Source organism: Lepisma saccharinum, chromosome 5, assembly GCF_977018435.1.
Source record: "Lepisma saccharinum chromosome 5, izLepSacc3.1, whole genome shotgun sequence".
In the NCBI taxonomy this organism is placed as follows: Eukaryota; Metazoa; Arthropoda; class Insecta; order Zygentoma; family Lepismatidae; genus Lepisma; species Lepisma saccharinum.
This window is the reverse complement of record NC_139233.1, coordinates 24685123-24710388: the sequence shown is the minus strand read 5'-3', so window position 1 is coordinate 24710388 and position 25266 is coordinate 24685123. Positions and strand designations below refer to the sequence as shown.

The window sequence follows — 25266 nt, the reverse complement described above, 5'->3', positions numbered from 1 at the left end:
ATTGATGCACTAAAGTGTGTTTTATGGCCTCTGCGAAGAATCAGATTCATATTAGATGCATTTTGAAGGTCGTAAAAGAAGCACCAAAGTGCATCATATGATGCTAGTGAGGATTTCTTTCAGTCGAGATGCACTTTAATGCATGTTGATGCGTTTTGATGCGCCTTCCTGCACCGTTTTCATTTAAGTGCATAAAGTCTGTAGCTCAGACCAAACGTTTAAGGGCATCATCAAAAAAGATGCAGGTAGTTGCATCAAAACGCAACAAATGTTGCATTAAAGTGCATCTCGACTGATCTGATGTACTTTGGTGCTTCTTTTACGACATACAAAATGCACCCAAATGCATCAAATATGAATTTGATTTGTAACGACCCTGCTTGGTCGCCATTCAATTATTATTATTAGACCTTCCGTGGTCGCTATATTCTTTTTAATCGGATGAAAGAGTTAAGCGGAATGTCCCTGCGAGACGTATGCTTTTAGTTTAAATGTTTTCTGTAAACGTTAACGGTTCCACCTCTACGTTTACTAGCTTCAACTCATTATTAGACCCTGCGTGGTCGCTATATTCTTTTAATGTTATCAATTATTGTAATTTACACTGTTCAACGTGTTGTTTAGAATAGCAGAGTCCTGCGACGCTCATTATTAATTGTATTGTCTGAATGCACACAGTTTTAGTTTATATTGTCACGTGCATCTAGTGATTTTCCCACTAGTGATTTCTCAATGTCAAAACCTTGATATTTCTCAGTACGAAGTTTGCAATATGTAAAAAAATGAGTTAGCAACGCGTACTTGTAGATAAAATTTTCACCACCCATGCGCCACCGCGAGTATAAAACCCAGCGCAGCGAGACCGGAGCTCAGTTGGCTCCCGGATGTCAACTGGCAAACATCCTGGAAAAAACCGACCATCCAGCCAGAAGCCTAGCAGCCATCCCAGATGGAAGGAAGGAGGAAGAAAGAAGAAGAAGAGCCTAGCAGCAACCTAACTACCTGGTCTAATCGCTTCGGCTGATAGGTGCCAGGTTCTACCTGCCCGGCTTGTCTGGGAGCACCAGGACCTCCTTCCTAACCTGCCGCCCTTGTACAGGAGACACCGTTCGGCTTGCCTATTCCTAGCTAACGCCGGGGGTGTCCTTTACCCAGCGCCCGCTTGTCGGAGGTGCCGGCTGGCTACGGCCAGTTCCCAGCCGTGGTTGGGGGTACCGCGCACATTCTACTTTCTCTTACAGGGGAGCCCGTGACGTCGGCCGCGAACAGCACCCTAAATAAAATTAGGTCCCTATACTCCCCCTGGCGCCTCACTGCGAGGAATAAATTGAATGGTCCCTTCCCCCTTTTGAATCCAGAAGTGGTGAATGCACGTGTATGGTAAATGTAATTGCACTTAAGTGATAAAGGTTAAAGACTAGTGTGCTAACAGACTTTCTTACGATAAGTTTATAATAAACATATATACATATAAATAGCTGTTGTTCACGTTTTACCCAGCAAGCCCTGAGTCATCTAGAGTCTGTGTCCGCCGATTGAATTAAGGAAGTTAGCACTTATGGGTAGACTTTTGCCGTCCTCCTAATTGAAGTGTTGTAATTGTGTGTAGGTGGGACGTTGCAGATTCTTTGCAGAAGCCATAAAATACATTTTAGTGCATCAATCGATATGATGCATTTATTTTTCTATGTGTACTTGTTCTCATATTTTCCTTCTGCGACTACATTCCTTTCCGACACTTTAATCCTCCCCTGTATTCACTATCCTATTCTTGTTCCAATACTTTGAATCTCTTGCTATCTTTAACACCTTTTATCTTGCAATATGATTTCTTTCAGTCTAGGGAAGTAATTCACCTTTCATCAATACTCTTTTATACCTCTACCTTTGTGCATATGTATCTTTTTCCCCCTATTTTCTTTGGAATCCTCAGTATAAGACTTGGGAGGATGCAACAGAAAAAGTGCAAATGCAAATGCTGAAATTGCTGTGATTTTAAAAGCAATATTGAGCACCATAATAAGAATCAGATCATTTAAGCAGCAATTTTCGTCTCAATACCTTCCAAGATAGTCTCTAAACTGAACTGTCTGACAGAAAAACTAACCCTGTTAGAACGGTTAAAAACATTAATTTTCATGTAGCACTTTTACAGCAAGGAACAGAACACCGTTTTACACGCTTTTCTCCAGCTTGAATGCACACAGAAACTCACCAACTATAAGAATGCAAAAATATTTCAATGAATTCTTATTGTTTGATTTGGATACATTTCTTTTATGCATGAATTATTCCCAGACGCAATTTTTTTTTTTTTTACAATTAAACGTCAATCTGTGTTGGAACTGTATTTATAATATGTTGTATTTTAATTATTTATTTGTATATGTTCAACATAAGTGTGACTTCGGAATAAACCAAAAAATGAATTTCAATATGATTAGATTATTTCAAAATATTTTATCCTTATTTTTTCTGTACCTTGTTGCAACATATCATGTCTTCTTATCTTTCTGTAAATACTTTGGAACTGGTTGTAAACGTAGTTGCACCTAACCTACTCTAAATACCATACATGGAGTGCTTATTTGGTTCTCGTACTCTTCTAGCTGTAATAGGCCATTGTCACTGCCTGCCAGATGGCGGTAAGGGATTTCCTGACACGCGTCAAAATATCAGTGTAAAAAAAATCGATGTTCTAACGTTTCTTGGAATTTGCTTCCCTTTAAGGCCGTGAATCGTGAATAAACCAGTATCATGCAATAAGAAAGACACCATGCAACAGTGGCACTACAGGGTGTTCTAGAAACCCACCGTGGTTCTTCAATTCAATGTACTGTATTTTTATTATTTAGATTTTGAGCCACTTTTGAGAAATCGCCACAATGAGGATGAGTAATGATCAAATTAAATTGATGAAGGGACACTTGCAAAGAACACCCATGCCCATGCTATGAGATTCGATCCCGGGAACTTTAGTTGCGGGATCGAAAGGCAATTAAATGTATTTGTATGTTTGTTAAAGCAGAAATGTATATGGAATATATGCCATGTCGCAAGTTCTATTACCGTTCAGTGAAACTCAATGTGTCCAACATTTACAGCTTTAGATATCAAAACGGAATTCCAGCTTCGACCTCAAGTACAAGTAGTACTTCAAATGTCCAACAGATAGCAGTAATATTTTCAGTTTGCACAGATTGAGAATGTGGAGGTCCTAACTACTTAACAGGATCTGGTCTTGGCACATTATGCAGCAATCTTCCGAAATGTTTTCAACAAACTATTCCAAGCGAAGATAAATATTGATTACATAACAACCGTACAATCCTGATTTGAGGCTCATTGTAATTCTTCTTTGGAAGTTATATAATATAAAGGACATTACATTTTTTTTTTATAGTAACTGCGTGTAACATGTGTTGGCTTCTAGATATTAAATTTATGTTGTTTATTTTGTACCTATGTATTTTGTATGTCTTGAGCAAGTATAGATAAGGAATCACACACACAAGGCTTACAAGCTCCGCCCACACAACGCTATTTGTTTCTCAGGCGCATGCGCAGTGAGACTACTGCGCACCCATTTCGCTCTCCGATATGCCGCTTCCATACAGCGTAGGCTCACTTGCCAGGTTCAGAATGAAATCCACTTGCGTAGTTAGATCCATCACCTCACGCCCTTTCTTTAACAACAGCAAAACAGGATCACGGAGTCGATCTCGACTTCAAATTGTTTCTTATCTCGGCCGCAATAAAACTGTTCGCTTGCCAAAGGAACATCACTGCAGAACTGATCAAGAAATTCATTCCAGCCTTCCTGTCTGGTGTTTTCTCGACTTGTCCACTGTTGTTAGGAAGACCAATCTTTGCTTCGCGTGACCTGACGCCATTTACAACGACCTGGGGGGCGGGGACCTCGGCTAAGATTTTCGAGGTAATTAGCTAAAGCGTTTATTACGTGGAGGGGAGTCCCCAGAAAGCTTTCAAGGCTACTTTCTTCTTGAAGAGCGTTTCATCGGTTTTCTTTCTCGACCGGGGAAGAAATATGGCGCGTGTTGCATTCAACAGAGGATTTCCACTTTCTTCTCTAGCTAAGCCAGAGTTCAGTGAGTTACAAAAACAAAATGAACGTGTTACAGTTACCATTATGCTACATGAATAAGTTTCTAAGCAAACCTACTGATGATATCCCAAGATTATAAAGCGTGTCTAATTTTGTAATCAGGTTTACATAAAAAAAAAAATTCTCTGTTTGAGTGAATAACTAAAATAAGATGAATTTGATTGATTGATTTGGTTTATATAACTTGGCTCTTCTATCACGTTTGGCTAATCTCAAAGATGAAGATGAATGATCATATGATGAAATTGATGAAAGGACACTCACACAGAACGCCCTTGCACAGGCCAGGATTCGAACCGGGATCCCTGACGATGTAGCGCGCTGCGTTAACCACTCCGCCACGGAAATCGATTAAAACAAGATAAATTTCAATAGTTTTGAATTGGCCTCCCCGATGGTGCAATGGTACCGTCGTCGCCTTGTAATCAAGGGGCCCCGGGTTCGATTCCCGGTGGAGGCACAAGTGGTTCGGATCCCACTTTAAGCTGTATGTCCAGTCCCGATTAGCCTTAGTGTGCATAAAATGGACTTAAAACACCAACTCAATCAATCAACAGTTTTGAATTATGTTGCCTATGTAGATAACTTGACAGCATCATACTAAATAAGTTTACCTACGGCAAAATAATTATCCACGAAAAAAATTTCTAATTATTATTAATTCCTACATGAAAACGAGCAAAAAAACATTGCCTATTCTTTTAATACACCTGTTCATTTCAGTAACAAAAACACTTCGTAATTACCATGGCAACAACGAAGTATTCAAATTAAGTTAGAACATATGTCACTACATTTTCACGTTATCAGCCGTCCTCCGTGGTGGAGTGGTTCGCACTCCGCGCTACGACTCTCAGGGTCACGGGTTCGAATCCTAGCATGGGCATGGGTGTTTGTGAGTGTCCATTCATCAATTTCATCATATCATCACTCACCCCCATCGTCGCAATTAGCCACAAGGGGCAGAGAAGCGAAGTAAAGTAAAACAAATCAATCAATCAATTTTCACGTTATTGCACTTAGGCAAAAGATCGCAATTAACAATAACCAACATAGGATGTTTCCTAAATATCCGTACAAGATTAGTATTACTACTTTCATGAAGAATGTGATTAAAAATAAGCTCATTATGTAATTTTACCAAAAGCATTTTTCAATATTTTTTAATTTATTTCACTCACAGAGAATTCTCATGCTCACGCCTATATTAGAACCCAGGAACTTCGAGATCGAAAGTCGACCAATTAACTATCTTTGCCACTGAGCCGGTTTGACTAAGAGTAACAGTGATAAAGTACAATGGTTGGCAACGTTGCCGTTCGACCTGCTGCTACAGAAAGCACCGAAACCGGACGAAGGACATTGCATGCAAGGTAATTTATTTCCCACACTATCTGCAACCCGCTTGTCACAGCGGGTAAAGGTAAAAAGGTAGAAGAGGAAGAAGAATATGGAGGAACACACATTAGGCTTTGGTAACGTGACCCCCCCGTGAGCGTAACCTCCTTTGCGGAGAGCGACGCCTGCCCCTTGAAGGAGGGTCCGATCCAACAATAACAACAACGATGGGTCATCAGTTTCAACAATGATGCTTTGAGAGCGGGTCCTCGGTCATTAGCCATGATTATCCATCTCAATTTATCTGCACTGCTTCCTCCCCCTTTTATATATGCTCACCCGCATAACAAATCACCGAGAGGCATGACGGGAGAAAATTAGCCAATAGCTGCGTGAGAGGCAGCACTGGGAGGGATATTTGTTTGTGTATCCGGTCGATACGGCTGTGTGATTCTGGCCTATCAGCAAAATGAAGCTTTACAAGCAGCAAAGTTATTATTTCATGGAGAAAATCGGCTTAAATTTGCAATAAAATCAGGGTAGGTGTTTTTTGGGGGCGCTGCAACAAATGTGGGCTGAAAATAAAGTACCCAGTGATATATACAGGGTGATTCAATAATAAATTGATACTTTCTAATTGTTGATTTACCCATCATAAGAATTTTATGTGAGCGTGCGTTGCACGTACTGACATGAAAACTTTCTCAATCCGAGATACAACTATTTTGTTGGTGTAACGACAATGAATTACTGGTTGCAAAGAAAAAATTAAAGATGAGTTGCTCTATCAGAGCTCGTAACTCCGCTCACGTAAATTAATTATCATGGGAGGAACGAAAATTAGATACTGTAAATTTGCTTTTGAATCACCCTGTATGCTTCAGCCGCTTCTGAAATGTCTTGGAATGAAAATGTTCCAATGTTTATCATCACAAGCGTACAATTTATAGGTGCTTCAAAAGACATCTAAATAGGCAATACATGTAAACTTATTACTTTTTCCAAATGTATGCTTGCTGATTTCAATTTTTTAAATATTCAATTGCGTCAATATTTTGGCTTGCTTTTCTGTTCAATTCAAACATCGATTTGTTGCACGTCCACAACATAGATCGGAAGATAGGATGCAGCAAAAGAATTGTTGAAAATGGACAACTGGAAAGAAGAGGCAAATAAAAGTAAGAATGAAGAACTCTGAAGCAGGCGAAGAAAAGGTAAGAATGAAGAACTCTGAAGCAGGCCAAGAAGAAAAAGTAAGAATGAAGAACTCTGAAGCATGCCAAGAAAAGGTAAGGATGAAGAACTCTGAAGCAGGCGAAGGTGGGCCCTAGGGCCTTATGATAATGATTAGTTACTATGATATATAGGACGCACACACACACAACATGATCCATAATCTATTTCACTATGTTTATTATTTTCTTCCACATAAGTTATTCGTGACAATGAGGATTAGTGATGAAGAGATGAAATGTATGATGGGACATGTCTCGACCACGATTCAAACCTGGAACATCTGGCTTCGCAGTACGTGGCGCTGACCGCTTCTTCATGGAGGCCGTCGTGAATGAATAATTGTTGCCTCGGTGAAGGAATAATATGGAACTGAAGAGAAGATGTGTTCAAGTTATTGACTCACGATTTCACCACCTTATATAATTAAACTTCCAGAGACGCATCAACAACTTGACAGCAGCGTTGTCAGAACTTGTGAACACAATATCTATTTCCTACGTACAAAAATTCCCCTTATCTCAGAAAAAATAAAAATCCCAATCACAAAACTTCATAAAATATGTTTACTTCCATTAAGCTACAGAAAACACAAATTAACAAAAAGAAAAATACTAGAGTTGATTGAAGAAATAAAAATAAGGAACAATTATATTAATGGAATAAAATTGTACACCTTACGAAAATAGATGAAACATGATTCATGGCAACAGCGAATATTAAGACAACATTATCTGTGTTATTATAAAAATTTTCAAAACTGAAATAAGGAAAATTATTGATTTTCCCTAAGCCATATTAGGAATTTCAATTACGCTACAAAATAAAGGACGAAATTACGCTACAAAATAAAGGGAAAATACCTTTCACACTTAAAAAATTTGCAGCAATGGGTGCGTTTCAGATTCCTTAGTAATATCACGATGAAGGGAATTGTAAATAGGTATGGTTATCTACTCTTCTTCGAAAAATGAAAATCGAAAACTACTTTTTTCGAAAACGAAATAGAAAGAACGATAAAACTGGAATCTAATACATGAGTCGGATGTGTTCGAATGTTCCTGTAATTTTGATATTTTTCATGAAAATTCCTTTTGCCCTTTACACCTGCGCCGAGGGAAAATTCTCAACAAGTGGCAACACTGCTTGGCAGTCGTAACTATAAACGAGTCAAAAGTATAACAATATTTTCTACGTTCGTAAAAAAAAAAAGAGAGAGAGTTTATGAAGAAAACACCGGAAGGAACACCATATGTAGAAAAGGATGGATACAAGCAAAGAAATATAAAAATAGGAAAAGAATAAGTCATAAGGGATAGATGAAGGGTGATAAATTATATTACAACACTTTCAGATGTCCCAAAAAAATCTCAGTTCTTTTACTCCACTGGATGCAATTCACGCAATATGCCGTTCAATAGTCTTCACTCCATCCCCCTCCACCTAAATCTCTATCGATTCACCGAAGGTGGCTTTTAACAACAATCTGCCAGAGATTATATCTGGAAAGAATCGTTCGTTCTCTCCCCACGTTTTCCTGCACCTTCGGAAGACAAAGAGAGACGACAGTAAGAAGGAACGGTCACGGAATATCAGCTGACAAGGAAACATAAACAAGAAAGAGCCTTCCACACAAAAGTCTGGGAGCAACATGTGACGTCATTACCGGTAGAAGTAGGGAAAGTGGAAATTTATGGCAAGCTAATGGCTTGTTCTGTCTGTTTACACTTTTTTTTCTTTAGGTCGCATATTCTAGAGTGTACTCGCGTTCATAGTAGTTCTGCAACTTGCTTATTGAGGCTAGCCAGCGAGTCTGCAAACGCAGTTGCGCAGAAGAACGAAATGCGTTGAATCCTCTGCAACGTCATATGGTAGATGCGCAGTGGTCTGCGCAGAAAGCGAAAAAATATTTTTACATGTCACCCCCTTCCCACTCCAATCCCCAGGGGTGCCAAGGGTGTCTTACCCCCACAGTATTTATTTCCATATTGCAAGTGATACGCGTACCAAGTTTGGTTGAAATCGCTCCAGGCGTTGAGAGTTATGCCGCATATTGGTGTATACACACACACACACACACACACACACACACACACACACACACACACATACATCAATTTTTATAGATTAGATAGATAACTCATATATTTTGTTTATTTTATTTTATTTTCTAAACTCGAACTTTTGCATCGTGGTTGCATAAATATAGGATAAAATACAGTTGCTCGAGGGCTCGTAGTGTGGAAACCAGACGTCAAACAGAAAAAAAAATATGAAAGAAAAATAAGTTTTTGCAGCGGTACGTTGAATGTTTAGCTTGTACTAATGAATATATCGTCCCGACCTCGGTGGCGGAGTGGTTAGGACAGTGCACGCCACCAGGGGTCTCAGGTTCGAAATCCGACCTGGGCATAGATGTTGTTCTTTGTGAGTGAGTGAGTGTTCCTCCATCAATTTTATCGTGTCATTACTTATCCTCATCTTCATCATTAGCCAAAAATGTCAGAAAAGCGAAGTATAAGTAAATCAAATCAATCAATCAATCAAAAGCGGAAGACACTAGATTCGCGATTGATTGATTGATTTCGAATTTTAAGTCCACTTTATGCTCAGTAAGGCTAATCGGGACTGGACGTACAGTCTAAAGTGGGATCCGAAGCACTATTTGCCTCCACTGGGTATCGAACCCAGGATCCCTTGATTACAAGGCGACGACGCTACCATTGTACCATTGGAGAAGCCCGGCACTAGATTCGCGATTAAGGTAGGTGGTTTATTAATCGAGAGGAAATCAAGAACAAGACAGGCCTACCACACGAGGCGAGACGCACTTCACAAAGCCAGGTCTGAGGTTCCATCGCAAAGGTCAGAGGAAATCCTTTTCTATGGACCGGTTAAGAAGAACTTCTGCTTCATGTTGTCCACACAGCACGTACACCCCGCAGTTCTCATTAAGCGCACGGTAGTCTGATTGCAATAATCCTCCCCGAACGACTCTTTTCAAGTGCGTTTACACTGATCCCAAAGTTTAATAACGACAGTGTTTTGTTTTGACAAAACCTGGGAGGAGGGTTCCGTTTCGTGTGCCTATATATTCAGATGCTCTCTCTCTTCGTGGCTACAAGCATGAAACCAATATGCGGCCAATCGTCGCTTCTATGATATTTGTAAAAGATCGCTCGGGGGCAGACAGAGTGTCACATTAGCCTAGGAGGGGAGGGAGAGGCGCTCGCTGCCTGGGTAAACACGGACCAGAAAGCTCAGATCAAACACAAACTCCCGCGGGGTTTGATCAACACTCCATAACAGAGGGCGCTGACAGTCGCAGCTGCGGTGGACGTCTTCATAGGCGTTGGGGCAGCCAGGGAAAACTTTCGAGGTTGTTTTCACTCCGCAAATAGAAATATGGAGCTTCGTTTTCATATCCCTCCCTTAGTAACACCCCCTCCTCCCCAACACATACACGCAAACGCATGGATGAATACGAAATAGAGCACTAACAAGTTAAGATAAATTGTGGCATGTCTCACCCTTATGGAATTCTTGGGTATGGTATTGACACCATTCGTGGTCCCAGGGATAGTAGTTTGGTTTTTAAGTCAACCTCATGCACAAAGTGGGATCCAAAGCACTTTAAGCCTCCACCGGATATCAAACCAGGGATCCATTGATTACAAGGAGACGACGTTACCATGAACCAAAGGGGAGGTCCCCATGGATAGCAGCAGATTAATAGTAGATTGATTATCTGATTGAATTCTTGTTTTAAGTCCACTTTATGTACAGATAGGCTAATCAGGACTGGACCTACAGTTTTAAGTGGGATCCGAACCACTGTGCAATTGAAAGTAGAGATAAATGTATTTGTCACATTACGTTTAATTTCAGAATATCTGGAAATTTTAATATTTGCTTTAGTGTAGGGTTGGCAGGATGCAAAAAAGAAAAAAGGTAAAAGTTCGGGACATCCCTGTCACACAACAAAAGGCGATAGAAATAGAGAGATATAGAGAAAGAGTGGGAGTAGATACAAACACAGAACGAGAAAGATATAAACAATGGAAATTAAAGTGATATTGAGAAAGAAAAAAGATAATAAAATTAAAACAGAAAGATAAGAGATAATGAAAAATAGAAAATAGAACAAAGAATGAGAGAATGAAGTAGAGAAAATAGAAAACGAAAGAAGCAGGAAGGATAAAAAAGATAGGAGTAATCTAAACGTGCAGAACAGAGGAAAAGTCAATAGAAAGAGAGGATAGAATAACTGAGGAAAGCAGAGTAAAAGACAAGAGGAATGAAAAAGTAAGAAAGAGGGGACCGAGATGCAGAACAACAGAGGAAAATACTATAATGCAGAACATAGAAAAATGATAACAGAAAACAAGAGAATAAAGAAGATAATAAAAATAAAAGGGGAGTATTTTTTAATGTCTAGTTTCTTTAGTTTCCCAATTTCGAACCATTCACTGCATCTTGCTCTCCCATTTGCCAATCATGTTTCAAATATATAAAAATATTGTTTTAAAACATTGCAATTGGACAAAAATTACCTATCCGTTGAGCACGAAAAGTCACAACCTCGTCACAAAAGTCAAGTTATTTATCACTTACCCGGTTGTCGTAAGTGACTGTGCGGATCCAATGAAGATTTGGACATACTGCTGAGGGTGTTCGTGGCATATCCTGAAATAGAAAGATGCGCATGATTAGTCAAAATACCGAAGAAATTATACGTACCAATAAAGTGCACACACTTCAATCTGTTCTTGGCTCTCAATCTCTCACCTCAAATAAGTACCTTTCATTTTGTAGTATATTACATGCGACCAATTACCAGAAAATATTTCCCGCTCATGTTTTCCTGGTGACGTCACTGGTTTAAACTGCTGGTTCAGTCCTGATTAGCTTTAAGGGGCTTAAAACTAGGAAAACAAAGGATGGATGGCGTGGAGACAACATAAAATAACAAACAAAAAAGATCCGAACAACTGTGATTTAACTGGTGTTGAGCTATGTTTTATGTCAACCTTATGTACAGTTACTTACGATGTGTTGTCTAACACTATGCCGAATGAGCAAACTTTAACAGCAAATTTTCTATAGCATGTTCGGTCATCTCCGTGGAGTTATGCAACACACATAACCCCCTGATTAATAGTGTTACCCACGGGACGAGACGGGACAGGCTTTTAAAAATTCGAGACGAGACGAGATTGACCATGTGTCATAAGACAAACGAATATTTTCGAGACGAGACAGCATTTCCACGAGACGAGACAGGCCAAAGTCTCGTCTCGTGGGCAACACTATTGATTATAAGTCGACATCGTAACCACTACGCCATCGGAGAGGCTCCACGGAACATGAAAGAACTGATAAAGAGAAGAGAAGGCATAGAAGCGATTAGCGAGAGATAGAGAAAGTTTTGTGTGTGTGTGTGAGAGAGAGAGACAGAGAGAGAGAGAGAGAGAGAGAGAGAGAGAGAGAGAGAGATAGAGAGAAGAGAAGAAGAGAAATGACATGGGGCCAAAAGGAGAGGGAGAGAGAGAGAGAGAGAGAGAGAGAGAGAGAGAGTGATTAAAGAAATAAAGGAAGCCAACAAGAGAGAGAAAGAAAATAAACGGGGGTAGCTAACAAGACATAAAAAAGGCAGTAACAGAAACGCTCAAACAGAAATAGAGTAATCAAGAAAACAAAGGGAACTTAGAACTGACAAAAAGGTACAAATCAAGAAATAAACAGAAAGTAGAGAAAAGAATGCACTGTTAAAAATGCCTTAGTCAAAACCGACTAAATATATATATTCGCACTGATTTTAGTCAGAAATGAAGATACACTGTTAAGTACTGAGTGACATAGTACATTCGAGTCTGACTAAGCGGACTTAGTCAATGCTTTGAACACTATTTTACGTTTTACAGTTTGGCTGAAATTGTAATCACGAAATAAAAATCTTCGAATATTCCATAAATAATGGAGAGGACGAAATGTCTGTACTTATAAGCAACCGAAAGAGGGGAACTATATTTTTTCGCGTATGAACTCCTCTGTGTGTCTGTTCATTCCACTACGCGGAATGATACTGTTACCTGGAGCGCAGCGTCACCTAATGCTTTCTTTCTCGTAGTAACTGTTGGAGTGTGCAGGTGTTAGATACTGGTTGCAGCTGAAGAAGAGTATTTGTTGTATTCACCGAAGAAGAGTATTTGTTTAATTCAGTGTGAAGATAAAATGGATAAATACGTCCAGGATTTACTATCCACCTGGGGATTAGAAGAGTTTTCTACAAATTTCGAACGTAAGTACTTTTTTAACATTCAGATGTTACCATGTGCTCTTAGTGTGTAATGAATATGGCCGCCACTCTTTTATGATGACTAGTTTATTCATTCATCATAAACTTTTAATAAATGGGAATTTTAATTCCCTGTCTAGTAGCTAAATCTCTGGAAAATTACATTACTTTAATAGAAAGTGAATTTAAAAATTTGCCGTGTAAGGAGAAACGAAATAGGCTTACTTTTCGCAAAACGTAGCAACAGGGAAAATTAGCGGAAATTTTGAATGTCTTCTAAGGGGAATGCAATATTTTATTATACCGTCAAAATGTAAGAAAAATTCCAATGTATATCTTTGTTTTATTTCCACTATTCTTTAGTAATTAAAAATTGATTCACATTAACTTTACCAACGAAAGAAAATTTAATATCTGAAGTAGTGTACACATAAATGAAATTCGAATTTGTAAAGAAATCCAATTCATACGGCTACAAAACTAACATAAATTTATTTTCTTCAATCAGCAATGTAAGTTCAGTTGCACCACCCAGCTGGAATTTTCTATTGGTTCCAATTTGAAATTTCAATTGGAATGAATCTGATTTTATCGGATGCCTAATACAGCTATCGGAATGTATTGGTTCAATCGGAATCACAACTGAAACCTATTGGAATTCCAATTTCCAATTGGTGAATCCTATCCATTTGTAAGTTTCTATATATTGTAGAATCAATATGTTATAAATTTATTTATTGACTCTAGGCATAGGTAGTTTAATTCTTGACACCACATTTCCTGTAATTAAGAAGTTTTTGGGAAAAACAACACACTTGATCTGAATTTCGGCCCAAGTTCCTTTTGTTTTATTGCGATTTCATCATGCTACGAATGCAATATTTACATGGTTCGATTTCGATTTAGAGCGATCACTTAATATTTTGTTCAATATATTCTATCGTCGTTTGGTTAGGCAGGTTAGGTTTGGTTCCTTTTAGAGTCCAAACAGCGCTCATTACTTTAAGGAAGGTTCTAATTTCGTGTGACAATGATTTCCAAAATTCTACGATAATTAGCCTTTGTGCTAGGAGAAATGATAAAACAATCGGAACCGTTACCGATTCTTTGTTTAACCTAATTTTTTGCTGTTTTTGCATGTATAAAGGAAGAACAATAATTTATAACTGAAACAGCATGTTTTTCGATTTTCTATAAGTGTGTTAAACACAAAGCTACAGAGTTAAAAACTTTCATATATTTGAAAAAAATTCTATGTGAAGGTTTTATCTAAGTTACAAATTCCGCATGTTTTACCAGAGATTTGTTTTATATGATTTCTCTATTGCATTTACAGTTGTATAGATAAGAATTTTTCATAAGCAATATATTGAAAACAATAAAATACTTTCCAATAGAAACCAATTCATTACAATAGACCAATCGGTTCCGATAGGCTGTCTAAAAACTCATATTGGCTATCGGAACCAATTGGAAAAATTTCCAGCTGGGTAAGCCTAAATTTGTCCTGCAGTTCCAGAATTTAAACGATCTATGACCTGCTGGAACTACTTCTCTGCATTTTGCACACAAAATCTGAAAAATGCAGACTTATTATTATGCAATGGTTTGTTCTCATGAATATTGAGTGGGATAGTTATGACTTTGTTAGACTTTGTTTTGTTGTTCTTGCTTAGGTTTGAATTTGCATGGTTAGTACACGTGTGTTTTCATGTTGGAGAGAGCATGTGTGAATAGTAAATGTTATGGAACTATGCATGAAGCATTAACTTGTTTCATTGCATATCTTGGTGAAATACTGAACTTAAACTCAATGCAGATATGCCAACAAGGAGTATGACCTTGATTACATCCAATCAGTGTGTTTTATAGTATTGAATTTTACTGTAGGTACTACCAATAGAAATGTGCAAATCTAGTTTTGTTGCAGGGACTGCATACTTGTTACTTAAATTTCATTCACATGCCCTTCTATCATATACTTATTGTGGTAAAAGTTGGTCTGTTGTTAAGAAGTAGCTTCTGTTTACTGAAATTCATGTTATCTTCTGCTTAAATTTGTAATTCAAATGTCAATGTGTATCTTATATACTCGCTACTCAGGAAATTGCACTAGTGTAAATATTGGAAGCTTCATATTTTCTTCTATATGATAGTATAGGCACATAGCAAGGTTTTATCAAAGTTATCCATCCATTTTACGAATGCTGCCTTTAGGATTTGCAAAGATCTGTAAAGAAATTGAGCAGTATAATCAGTAAGGCACTAGTCATTATTTTAATCTCTAAAGCTCATGATAAATGATTCAAATATGTGGGTTAATTTAAAGTTGAAACAGGAATACACAACATTGATAACTTCATTTGGTACAAAAAATAGTCTAGTATGTCATAAATTATAATCCTTATTACAGTGTATATGTAATCAAACCTGCTGGAACTATTTCTCTGCATTTTACACACAAAATCTGGAGAATACAGACTATTGTTATGCAAGGGTTTGTTCTCATGCACATTAAGTGGGATAGTTATGACTGTGCATAGACCTTGTTCTGCCCATTTTGTTTTGAGTTATTCTTGCTTAGGTTTGAATTTCCATGGTTAGTACATGTGTGAATCACTGTGAGTGGATATTATACATTGTTTTCACTCTCCAAACACATGTTAAATGGCATAAAGTTGTTTGTTGCAAATTGCATGGATTACTTGCTTTACTTAATTTTATTTTTTGTGGAATATACAATATTCACAATACTGAGAAGTCGATTTGTTTCAAAAGCACTTTATATACAGATGTTGATAGAATAGAAAGAGTATTTTTATTTACTTGAGCGAAGGTTCAGCCGGTCTACCACCTAACTCTGCCAAAATAGATTCTAATTGCTACTCCCTTGGGTATCAGCCTGGAATCCTTTGGTTGCATATTCTTGTGTGGCACATATAGGTCTTGTATTAATAGGAATTACAACTATAAGAATGTGGGGGATAAGTGATGGGCTTATTTTAATGATGGCACACTTGGACCAATATTAAGTAGCCATTGATAGATGATATATTTGATTCCATTCACGTTCTCCTTGTACGATTAATTTTATATGTAGATAGGTTGCACAAAGATCCTCAAATTGTATGTAAAAGTTTGAATTGCTTCTCTGTGCCATATTTATAATGAGACATATAATTGAAGCTTTCTTCAGCAGATTTTAAGTGTCTATAAGTCTATAATTAGTTTGCAGTTTTATACAAGAAATAATGCAATATTTTTCACCACTGTTAGTTTCTATTTCCAAGTAGAAACAATGCTAAAAAATATTTGTTTCGAATTTTGAACTGATTTGGGTATTTGCACTTGTGTCTTTTACTTTGTGTACTAAGTTATCCTACAGTTAAGTTATTTACTTTTCATTGTGAGGTAGGAATCAAGTAAATGCATTTAATGCAAAAAGCACAGATTTTGTCACCCACCACCTCAGATTTTGATGACACATGGGGTACACCCTGCCCTTATGATTAAAAGAAACCCCAAACTGGTTTAATTTTCATCTCTCCTTAAACAATGATCAAATCTCTGAAATTTTACATAAAGCTCAATGAAATGTTGAGGATTTCAGAAAAAAAATATTAGCACACAAAAGGTTTTAAAAAAGCCTGAAAAAAGATTAATAATGTATTTGTAGCCTAATTTTTTAGTGACAAAACTAGGTTAAGAAAACCTGAATTTTTAGCATCTGGGCATGATGGAACTAAAAGTTTTTGATGTTGAAATTCATTGCAAGACATGCTCTTTCTCTACAAAGAATGAAATTTCTGTTGTTTTTTTCTCACCTTGTAACAATTTTTTTTTTTTTTTTGGACATTGTAGGAATTTTCAGGGTCAATCCATACGAAATGGTCCAGGACTGGTGGCTCAACCATTTTTGAAATTTTTCATTTTTTTTGTAACTCCTGTGAAAGGGTAGTTTAAAACAGGCGTTATTTTTCTATAACTTTGCTTCGTTTGCAAATGGCGGTCACTTTTGTTTCTTGTCTTGTGGCATTTTTGGTCTTTGCAGGCAATTGCGATAATCCTGACAACACGGCTAAGAAAAATAACAAAGGTGGGGTATAAAAACCTTGTTTTCAATACATTTCAAGCTACATTTTGTTTTCTATACCTTTTTTCACGAATCTAATGCAAATGCCTGAAATTAAGGGCCAAAACTGATATTAAATTTTGAAGAGAAATCAATGTTTGGGATTGTTTTTTAGTAGGGAAACAATGTAATATCAGTGTTATATATTTTTTTAGAGGAAACATATCTACTTGCAGTGTTTTTCTTTGCGTTAATATTTCCCTCTCACTAATTTCTATTTTATCTGATCATTTTCATTAAGTGGAAATGTGATGAATGTCCTTCAAAAACACTGTTAGTGAAAATTTTAATTCATAGCAATAGACTTAATTTAGTCGTAAGCATTTTTACTGAATATTTGCTTATTACTTATACTACTCTTAGAAAATGAAACGCTACATGCAAAGTGAATAATCACGTACAATACCTGATGCTTCTATAACCCATTTTAGTTCAGGTATATTTGATGCACACGTGCCGCTTCAGTTTTTAAAGGCAATATTTAACTGGGAAAAAAAATTAATAATGCCAAGACATGATTTCATATTAGTGAGCAAAGGAGACTTGAAAGTTCAAACAAATCTACATCTTTGATCAAAAATTATACTACGCTCCTACTTTGTAGTATAACCAATCAAAAGTAATGTCTCGTTACTTGTTAATGTCTGTGTCTTTCATGTGATACCAAATGTAATGAAGAAAATGTGTCTGGGCACGGTTTCATCTCCGATTTATGTTGCGAAGAAACTTGATTGAACCAGTCTGTTACATTTACACATTCTTGGATATTGACTAAAGATTTCATTACTTTCCTTCATTTTTAAATCTAATTGGTGTATAATATTTTAACTTTAGTCTCTGTCATTAATATTTTTCCTCCAATGCAATTATTGAATGCTACGTAACATGATTCCATATAAATTAGTGCTTATTATATTGTTAAAAGATTTTAGAAAACATTTATTTTGGAAAAATTAAGAAGGTAATATTTCTGTCTATATTGTGAGCTTTTGACTCTAGATATCAGCAATTGTCTTGAATTTATTCCTAAACTGAATGTTGTGTGAAAATTGCTTCTGGTGAAATTGGCAACTTTATTTTTTCTTCATCAAATGGGTTTATTTTCATCACATCTCTTTGTCTGGACATTCAGAACTTGAGCAGTAAATTTACTTGCACCAAATACTGATTGCAGATGTTGCATGTGCTAATTGAAATTTATTTATTGCATAATCTCCATTATGGGAGCCATTTTTATTTAGTCATTTTTGAATGAGATACAGATGTTTTTGTGAAAAAATCCAGGTTTCACTGGGACTCTAAACCAGGTCTCTTGTATATCTCCATGTTAGGAGATGCTTGTCACTTGTCAGTGTTTCAATCAGATCAGGACTGTTGCAGTATCAGAGGCTGAGACCCTTCTCACACATGCAAAAGCTAAAAATCAACCGAAATCAGGGCTGGCTCAGTACCTCAGTTGGTAGAGCAATATTACTTTATGCTAGACCCAAGTTCTAATACTTGTTAGGCCAGCATTTTTCACTAAAATATCTATGTAAGTGGACCTCCAGTGTGTGCCACAACTAAAGTTGATATAAGACTTTCTTAAGGATTTCTAGTGATTTTAGGTACATCTATCTTTTATTTGTGAATATTTTTTATAGGTGAAGGGATCGATGAAGAAAGTTTTGGGCTTCTTGACAATGATACAGTTAAGTTGTTAATACCTAAAGCAGGACCAAGACTGAAATTCCTTGCCAAGTTTCGATCTATTAGTAAGGATATAAGCACATTAGAAATCACTAAAGTGGAAGAGCTGCAATTAGATGTTGATGTGGTGCCTCAGAATATACCTTCAGTGTTGCCAGGAACTTCAAATGATAGTCAGGATAGCAATTTGGAGCTTGACCTAAAGTCCATATTAGGGAGAAAATATCCGGTCTTATTGGAAAAGTTGGACAATGCCGTTATGTTGACAATTTTAGAAAAGCATAAACTCAACAGGCTGTTTGTTAGTTGCTTTATAGAAAAATATAGTTGTCAGCCAAAAACCATTGAAAAGGTTAATCTGGCAAAATTGATAATAAGTACTTTTCCTTCCTTGAAAAGCAAGGATGGTTGTGGCTATGTAAGTATAATTCTGTGTTTACTCACATAAAATTAAATTACTCGGTATGTATTATATTTAAAATAACGTAGTGTTGATATTATTGACTTCAATGAGACCACTTTTGTAGTTGATTGTACTTTCTTATGCTGATATTTGAAAATTACTCAGAGTAACTGCAACCAAAATAATTATTTGATAGAGTAATAAGAAAATAATCCCACAAAGCGTTCACATATTGGATATGAATGATGAAGTATATTTCGAAGTTCGAAGATATTCACTTTTAAAACCAGCATGTCACTGTCCTGGTGTGATTTTTATTTTGCTCTACACTTTCTCTTGTAAAATTAATTTTATCGACATGTGGTCCAACTTTGTGTATTTTGTTGCATTAATTTAGAACCACCTGATAAGCTCTGCAGATGCTGAAGTAACATAACATTTTGGAAATTCTATATTTCATTGATTAATTTACTTACAGGAACAGTGGTTTTGCCGTGGAATCAATGGCTGTCCCTCAACAGGGTTAATTGAAGAGAGGTTTAAGAACTTCAGAGCCCGAAACTTGTCTTCCTTAGAGAAAACAGAACTTGGGATTGGTAGAACTTATAAAAAAAGCCAGAGGTCAATTTTACAATTCAAGGAAGATGCTAGTGTTGATTACAGGCAAAAACAACAATGGATGAGAGAGAATGATAGACCAGCAGAAAAAGTGCTGCAATTTATGGCAGAAACGTTTGAAGGAAGGCGATGCCAAATTGTTCAGGGAAACAATTCTACACATGAGGTTCTAGAGGCCTGGCCAAAACTTCTCCTGCCAGAAGTGGTATGTTATTTAGTGGTTTAATTAACTTCTAGAAATATATATTACTGGTATTCATAAGATACTTCAAAGTTTACCATAGACACACAATTTGTTTTACTTGTGGATGGTACTGAATGTATGCATGACTGATTTGTGCACTACTTGATGTTAATTGTGCTCTGATATAAAGCATGTTCCTTCCCGATGGTGCAGTGGTAGTGTTGTCGCCTTGTAATCAAGGGGTCCCCGGTTTGATACCTGGTGGAAGCACATAGTGGTTCGGATACCACTTTGTAGGTCTAGTCCCGATTAGCCTTAATGTGCATAAAGTGTACTTAACAACAAACTCGATCAATCAATCGATATGAAAGCCAGTGTCAAACTGAATAATGTTCATTGAGTGCATGTACATTTTATTAGGATGTTCAATCATGTTAACGAGTCTATAACTATAATTTTAAAAATTGAAATATATCTTTATTTCTTGCTCACATGCAAGCCTTTATAATTTGTTTTTCCTTTCTAGATTGATGCCGAATTCAATGAACAATTTGGAGACAAAGGAGATATTTTGTGCAAGGAGTTTGGTTTAATAGCAGACCAACTGATCTTGCAAGCCAGGAATTGTGGTCGCAAAAGTGCGGAAGATCTTGCCAATGACTTCTTGAGACAAGCCAACACAGCAAGCACAACAAAAAGTAAGCAATTTTTCTTGTAAATACTTTTCCCAAACATTCTTGGGATAAAATATAGCCTTAGTAATAATTATGTTGGCATTTAGGGAAAAATTATCACTTTTCTAATAGTATTACATACACAGACAAGATTTTGAAGCTTTCATGTATCTTCAATAACAATTCTCATTTGAATGAGCTGTAACCCTTTATTGCAGTAGGGGTAATTTCATTTCATCATACGTGTGCAATAAAGTTTTACTTAGTGATAGTCTTAACACATGTATTAACTGCATTTTTACTAAATACTTTTTCTCTTTCAGAAGTTAATTGTGCCCTATTGCTTCTCCCATTTTTGTTACCTCAAGGAGTATTGTCCATCAAGAAGGGAGCAAAGACTGTAAAAATTAGGCCTACATGTCATCAATCAGCAGAACATTTTATCCAGCAATTGCCTGTAAGTATTAATAACTTTAGTCATTTATAAAGAGGAAAATCTTGGAATTGTTCCGCTATTTTCACATATAATTAATTTCATTCTTATCCTGGAGCAGTCAGGAGTTGTGTGGTGAATTGTTGCCATTACATTTGGTCGGGAGAAATTTAATTGTCACTGCAAGCTGTCAGTCACAATTGTCCTAATAAGCACTGTATTTGTCAATTGCCATTGTTCATGTCAAAATTATGGTTACAATTTTCAACCAGTTAAAGGAAAAGAATAGGAAAGTTAAATTTTACAAAAAGTGGAGTATTGATGTGCTTGTCAAGGGTAACGTGAATACTTTTCCCAGAAAGAATTTTGCATTTTACAGTTCCACCAATACTGTCACATTCTGACTTGCCATGACTATGACCAAAGATTCAAAACTATTTTCTTGGTTTTGTATAACATATTCACATCATGCTTTAACAAATCAATTACTTTCGTATATAATACTCCATTTTAAATTTTTCTTGTATTACCCTACATGTTGGTATTTCATGTTATTCTGACTTGTTTTTTGTATTCACGACAGCAAATTTTCCTAATTTCAAATACCAAACTTCACCATAACTGAAACTTGTCTGCATGTCTGATAAAATACAAAACCAATATTATATTAAATTTTAAGTTGAACAACTTTGATCCATTTATTTTTTCTGTGGGAACTTTATACAAAATGGCTACCTCGCAGCCATATAGCCATATCCGAGAAGCAAATTTTTTGTTACAAGGAGTAAAACAGAAAAACAACAGAAATTTCATTCTTTGTAGAGAAAGAGCACATCTTTGCAATCATTTTCAACAACAAAACCACCTTTGGTTCCATCTTGCCCACATGCTGAAAATTCAGGTTTTCGTAACCTAGTTTTTGCACCACAAAAATGTAGGCTACAAGTACATCAATAATTAATTTAAGGCTTTTGTGAAATCTTTTGAGTGTTGTATACTTTTCTGAAATCCTTATCATTTTATTGAGCTTTGTGTAAAATGTCGGATAGATTGGATCATTGGTTAAGGAGAAAAAAATATATATATATATATATGTGTGTGTGTGCGCGAGGGTATCTTGTGCCGAAGCCCTCAAGAGTAACAGACAATGCAGATTTAAGGACATTTTGAGGTGCTGTAAAATTAAAACCATCTGAGATAGTGAAAACAAAGGGTTCTTTTTCTTTAAACCGTAAGGAAAAGGTGTACACAGGGACAACGACAGGGGTGGCCCACCCAAACACCACCAGATTGCCCACCCAATCAAATTCAATGGGAAATGTAAACGGTTCTGTAAGTATAGGCTGGTCCTCACTCCAGCTCACAAGTTTCAATTCATCCATAATAAGCTTTCCTGTCATTTGTCGAAACATTTCTCTATTAAGTTTGCGACGATTAGAGCAAATATCTTGTTGAATGAAATTAATTTAAGCTTTTCTTTCTACTTCCTCATTTTTGTCATTGGAAAGCTGAAGGATGCACGACATGTAAAAAATGTAATCTAATGAACACTGTTATGATTAGAAGCAATCAACAGGCTTAGTAAGTTTTATGGGATACTCACCATTATGAGGTATATGATCAAGAGTTCATCAGGATTTAGGAGGATTTGGAGGGTTGCAACTCCCAGCCTTCCATGGGGAAAATAGCTTTCAAATCAGCCATATATTGCAGAATAAAAGATATTAGGAATGTGGAAGTATAAAAACTATGACTAACCATCTGACATGACTTGGGCTAAAGGTTATAGACTAACTGAAACTGTGCATAAACTCACAAAAGCACCCATGCTCTGACCAGGATTCAAACCCGGGACCCCTGGCATCGTGACGCACTGCGGTCAGTTTATTTGTCATCTTCAAATAATGCAATGTTTCTAAAATTACAATTTTTAATTTGTTCTAATTTATAACGAGTAATCACAATCACTACCATACCAAATTTTAATGTAATAGTTTTGTAGGTTTGGAAAAAATCTATAGGCTAGTATTACTGAACTGATGTAATTAGTGGCAAGTTCTCTTCCAACATATAAAATTTCATTATCAGTTATGCAGTTCTTATGATTAACTTGCATGAATTTCAAAGATGAAGGTGTTCACCAAAGTGAACTTTTGAATGTATCCACCGTTATAAATTTTCCAAAACAAAACATTGTTAATAGTGTTCTAATAGCAACAAGCTAAATTACATTTTGAAATTTTTGTCTTTAATCTTACTTTCGTCAATATTTTCTTTCAGGATGGAGAAGGTGTAGAGAAGTTTCTAAAGGAGGACAGACTTCTCGAAGGCCAGAGGACACAGCCATTTGTGGTGTCATTTGGGGACAGACTTGAGCCATCTCAACAATTTATCATTGTTGAAAATTTTTGTATTGAAGCACAATCCCTATTGAAAGCTGTTGATTTGTGTTTTAAGTTAATGTACAACTTAAATCTGGAATATTCCTCGTATTGTCGCAATACATGGTTATTCCTGGAGTATACTTTTTATAAATGTAATAACTCAGCAGTGCAGCCTTCTTGTGTTAGGGAGCTCCAAGCTCGCATGTTTGTGAATCTGAGTGAGTAGAGTGGACCCTGCAATATTCAAAATGATTTGTTTTGTTTGCAATAAAAGTTGTAATACTCCACATGAACTTTGCCAGCATATTCGTAAATTTCATGTGAGTATTACAACTTTTATCTGTTTTGATAAGTCTTGCAACCAAAAATATAATAAGCTATACTCTTACCATAGACATCTATTAAGATTCCACACTGGAAGCACTGTGCCTCCTCAAATATCTCCTGTGCATCATACTAATGTGGATCCAATAGTTGATGTCTGTAACATTAGTGAGAACTGTGTCATGCCAAAAGTTGTTAATGAAATATCTCACCACAGAGATATGTATTTGAATGATGTAATCCAGTATTGTGCTGAACTATGTGCTAGGCCAGATCTAACATACAAAGGTGTAGTGCAAACAATTAAGAGCACATCAGAAATTGTTCAGGCCACTACATCTTTTTTAAAGCAAGAGACTTCAGAATATTGCACAAATCCTGACAGTCTTCCTCAATTTCTTTCCAAGTTTGATGAATGTTCCATACCATTTGGCAAGCTAGATTCTATACATAAATTAAAGAAGTTTTTCAAAGAACACAGAAAGTATGTGGATCCTGTGTCAATTGAACTAGGAAGGAGATATGAACGAAGGAGTGATAGCCATGGGCAATCCAAATTTCTTTTGGTAAGAGACACATGCCAATATATTTCAATTTTAAAAACCTTTGAGCAGTTGTTTACAGTGCCTGGATTTCTGGACATCATTAGTTTTTATAAGAATGAAAAGAGATTGAGAAGTGAATGCCTAAAGAGTGTACAAGATGGTATGTATTATTCTTCAAATTCTCTTTTCACAGACAGTACTACAATATGTATAGAGTTGTATATTGATGATGTAGAGGTTGCAAATCCCTTGGGATCACATGCAGGCATTCATAAGCTAGGTTTTGTATATTTTATGATTAAGGATCTTCCTGTCAAATTACAGTCAACTTTGGACCACATATTTCTACTCAATGTTCATTATTCTGTTGATGTTGAGGTATATGGATATGAAATGATTTTAGGCCCTCTATTGCAAGATTTGAGATCAGCTCTTGATACAGGTATTGCGGTTGGATCTAAGTTGTATAATATAGTTGTTTGGCAAGTAGTAGGTGATAATCTTGGACTAAACAAGCTACTTGGTTTTGTTGAGAGCTTTTCAGCCAATTATTGTTGTAGATTCTGCATGTTGCATAAAAATGACATGCATACTACAACAACTGAAGACATAAATACACTACGTTCAGAGCATGAACTCAACAATCAGCTTGAAAGAGTACTTTCTGGGGAACTAAATGTTTCTGAATGTGGCATAAAGAAAAAGTGTCCTCTCGCTGTTCTTCCATATTTCCATGTGACTGAGAACTTGGTTGTAGATGTTGTTCATGATATTTTTGAAGGATGGGGAGCTACAGTAACCCTACTGGTATTACATCAGTTCATTGTTATTGATAAATTTCTCACACTGTCAACATTTAATGACCGTGTCTTATCCTTTGATTAT

The 25266-nt window shown here is 36.5% G+C and overlaps 1 protein-coding gene across 1 annotated transcript in view; it reads right to left on the bottom strand.

Moving 5' to 3' along the window:
- Ets65A (DNA-binding protein D-ETS-3) overlaps nt 1–25266 on the bottom strand; it is a 132962-nt gene that overhangs the window by 53682 nt on the left and 54014 nt on the right. The window contains exon 3 of the mRNA XM_083122310.1: nt 11312–11383. Within this exon, the coding sequence (XP_082978436.1) occupies nt 11312–11383 (72 nt within the window). The remainder of the gene's footprint in view (nt 1–11311; nt 11384–25266) is intronic.